The sequence below is a fragment of the Empidonax traillii genome, unplaced genomic scaffold, assembly GCF_003031625.1.
Source record: "Empidonax traillii isolate 1590-97213 ecotype Southwest subspecies unplaced genomic scaffold, ASM303162v1 scaffold1341:size140431, whole genome shotgun sequence".
Lineage (NCBI taxonomy): Eukaryota > Metazoa > Chordata > Aves > Passeriformes > Tyrannidae > Empidonax > Empidonax traillii.
In genome coordinates this window covers 134608-137388 of record NW_020956534.1, presented here as the reverse complement: position 1 = coordinate 137388, position 2781 = coordinate 134608, and the positions used below count along the sequence as shown (strand labels likewise).

Sequence of the window (2781 nt, the reverse complement as noted above, 5' to 3'; positions counted from 1 at the left end):
AAAAAAAAAAAAAAAAAAAAAAAAAAAAAAAAAAAAAAAAAAAAAAAAAAAAAAAAAAAAAAAAAAGAAGCATAAAATGACAGAGAAAGTATGAAAACTTGTGAGAACTTCTTTCAGACAGTAAGGAAGAAGTCTCAGGGAGGGGCAATGTGAGTAGCCCCTCCTGAGGACAACTGCTCATAATTTGTTCAGCTTTACCTCTAGTGGACCCTGAGGCAAGCTAAAGAGTTGGTAGGGTGAAGGGGGAAAAACGGTTGAACCATCTGCTTGTCGTTCCCCATCTGTATAGTAAGATTTAAATTCTGACCCATATAAACTCTGCTCCTGCTTCTCACTGACCACAGAAATATGCTCTTAGTCCCAGGCCAAACCAGACTGGAGATACATTATGATCTAATCCACCTTACTACTTTTTGGTTTGCTGTACTAATAACCCAAGTGAAAGCAAATAGGAGAAAAATCCTACCAAAACTTATAATAAAAGGAACTTTAAAAATGGATAAAAGGATACATTTTTCTATAAGCATCCCAAGTAGAATAACTGGGTTTTTTTAATCCATTAGTGGTTGTATTCTCATTACATGATCTTCGGAAAGTCTAATAATTACAATAAAAAAAACCAAAACAAAATATTGCCACCGATGAAAAACCTGTTCAGTTAAAAACTGCAAAGCCAAGTAAACAGCAATTTATATAATTCTCTCAGTCCTACAAACCTGAAATTTTCAACACTTCTTTGGAAAAAATTGAGAATACAGTAGATTTTTCTGCATAACTCTAGTTAAATGATATTTTTAAGAAAAACGAGGCATACTATTGAAACCAAAATACATAGAATCAGGTTTCTATGCTACTGTTTACCAAAAAGTTATTTTCTAAAAAATTATTTAAATGCAAACTTTTACATCTCCAACATGTTTTACATATTTCAGATAACAAAAGAATACACATACATTGTATGTGATAATTTTTCAAAACTAGTCATTACATTTTCACAGATTAAAAAAAAGTCTGCTTAAATATTTCATTTCTACAAAGTGAATTTACATTTTTAAGTACAAAGTGCAAATACTACAGTTGTTTTTATTGCCTTTTGGTGAGGAAATCTCCCACATGTCAAAGAGATCTGCCTTGGATCAGTGAGGTGTTCACCCTTGCTTCTTAGAAACCTGCTGAAAGGAAGTTGGAAAAATGTGTGTCATTAATGATATTTTCAATTAATACAGTTTAAATATCTATCTCTATTTCTCAAGAGTGTCCACATGCCACTATCAGAAGCCACTATCAGAAGGCGAGTTCTGCACAAATATATATGGGGAATTAAAAAAGCCACTTCCCTTTATGGCATATACAAGCAAGGCTATGAGCAATGTCTTTACTATTTCTTACCTATAGTCCCTTTAAATCTATTGCTGTTAAACACACAGTTTTAACAAGTGCCTGGGCAAGTCCCTGGTGCAATATACCTTTCTATAGCATGTAATGTATAAAGAATGGGCTGCTGGCCAAAGTCTCATGAACAACAACGTATAGTTTTGTTGTAAACTTTTTGCTAGGCTGCAAAACACCCTCTGGGTCTCACCGACAGCGTGTGTGCACGTATGTGTATGCTGGACAGGGTGGAGCTGAGCAAGGGAAATATACCTGGCCACTACCTAACTTCTGTCAGACCCATCATGTATTTGACCTCTTTTAGAACAATCCCAGCTGAGATTCAGTTAGCATATTAGTATATGTTTCTCTATCTGCTTCCAGTAAGCTCGTATGTGCCTGTACACTCACAGACGTGGACATATGTGGAAAAGCGTATTCAGGAATACACATCTAAGCACACATAAGCATATATATATATATACATATATATATATATATATAACTAAACAGAAGCAATAAACTAGTAGAAAATGAGCTTTTGAGTGTGTGTCTCCAGAGTGGTGCAAATCTGATCACGCCCTCAGATGGGTGGTTTCCTCTGAGTGGCTCCTATGCTCTTCAATAACTTTTTTTTCAAATGAGAATTTCTCTGATGAAAACTACCTTCTGAATTTGCAGTCATGTATTGTTCAAGTATGAAACTGGCAACAGATGGTTTGCTTAGCCAGCCTTAATTTAAGGCTATCATTTGTCAGCAACAGCTCTTAAAACAATTGATGCTGAGTCAGCAAAATTATTGGACAAAATTAAAAACCATAGCTGTTTTAAGGTTTTATTACAGATTCTGCAATTCAGGATCAGATTACAAGAAAGGGGAGAGGGCTTGTCATGCTTCAAGTGAAATGCACGTGTGCCAGTAATACAATTAAAATAAGCCCTTTGAATGTTTTTCAGTTCCGACAGGATAATAGTTTTCAGGCTGCCTTGTTTAAAGGCATAAGTAATTTGTGGGGAAAGCTGGAAAAATTAGTACCACAAACATTTGTTTAAACAAACAGAAACTTATCACATCCTTGTAGCTGTGAGAATATTTTATATTCCATCAAAGTTTTGTAGGAGGTCTCTGGTAAAACCCACAACTAATGTTGGGCTTGCCTTAGGAAGTGTGAACCTAACATCAAACAAATGAGATTAAAAAAAGAAACAATATGATGAACAATGGTGAGAGGAAGATTTCTCTTGTCTTGTGGGGAGATTCACCTTGGGTTCAATTTCTAACGAACTAATCTGCCTTTATGATAGATGGGACAACATTTACTACAACTATGGTTTTGGGATATTTTTATCCAAGTTCCTATTTTCATGGGTGCAGGATTACCTAAGCTGTTTTTATAATATATTTACATG

The 2781-nt window shown here is 34.8% G+C and overlaps 1 protein-coding gene across 1 annotated transcript in view; it reads right to left on the bottom strand.

Annotated features, from left to right (window-relative positions):
* Window positions 1-79: 79 nt before the first annotated feature.
* SMOC2 (SPARC related modular calcium binding 2) overlaps window positions 80-2781 on the bottom strand; it is a 104382-nt gene continuing 101680 nt past the window's right edge. Inside the window, exon 13 of the mRNA XM_027906686.1 lies at window positions 80-1172. Within this exon, the coding sequence (XP_027762487.1) occupies window positions 1149-1172 (24 nt within the window). The 3' untranslated portion in view covers window positions 80-1148. The remainder of the gene's footprint in view (window positions 1173-2781) is intronic.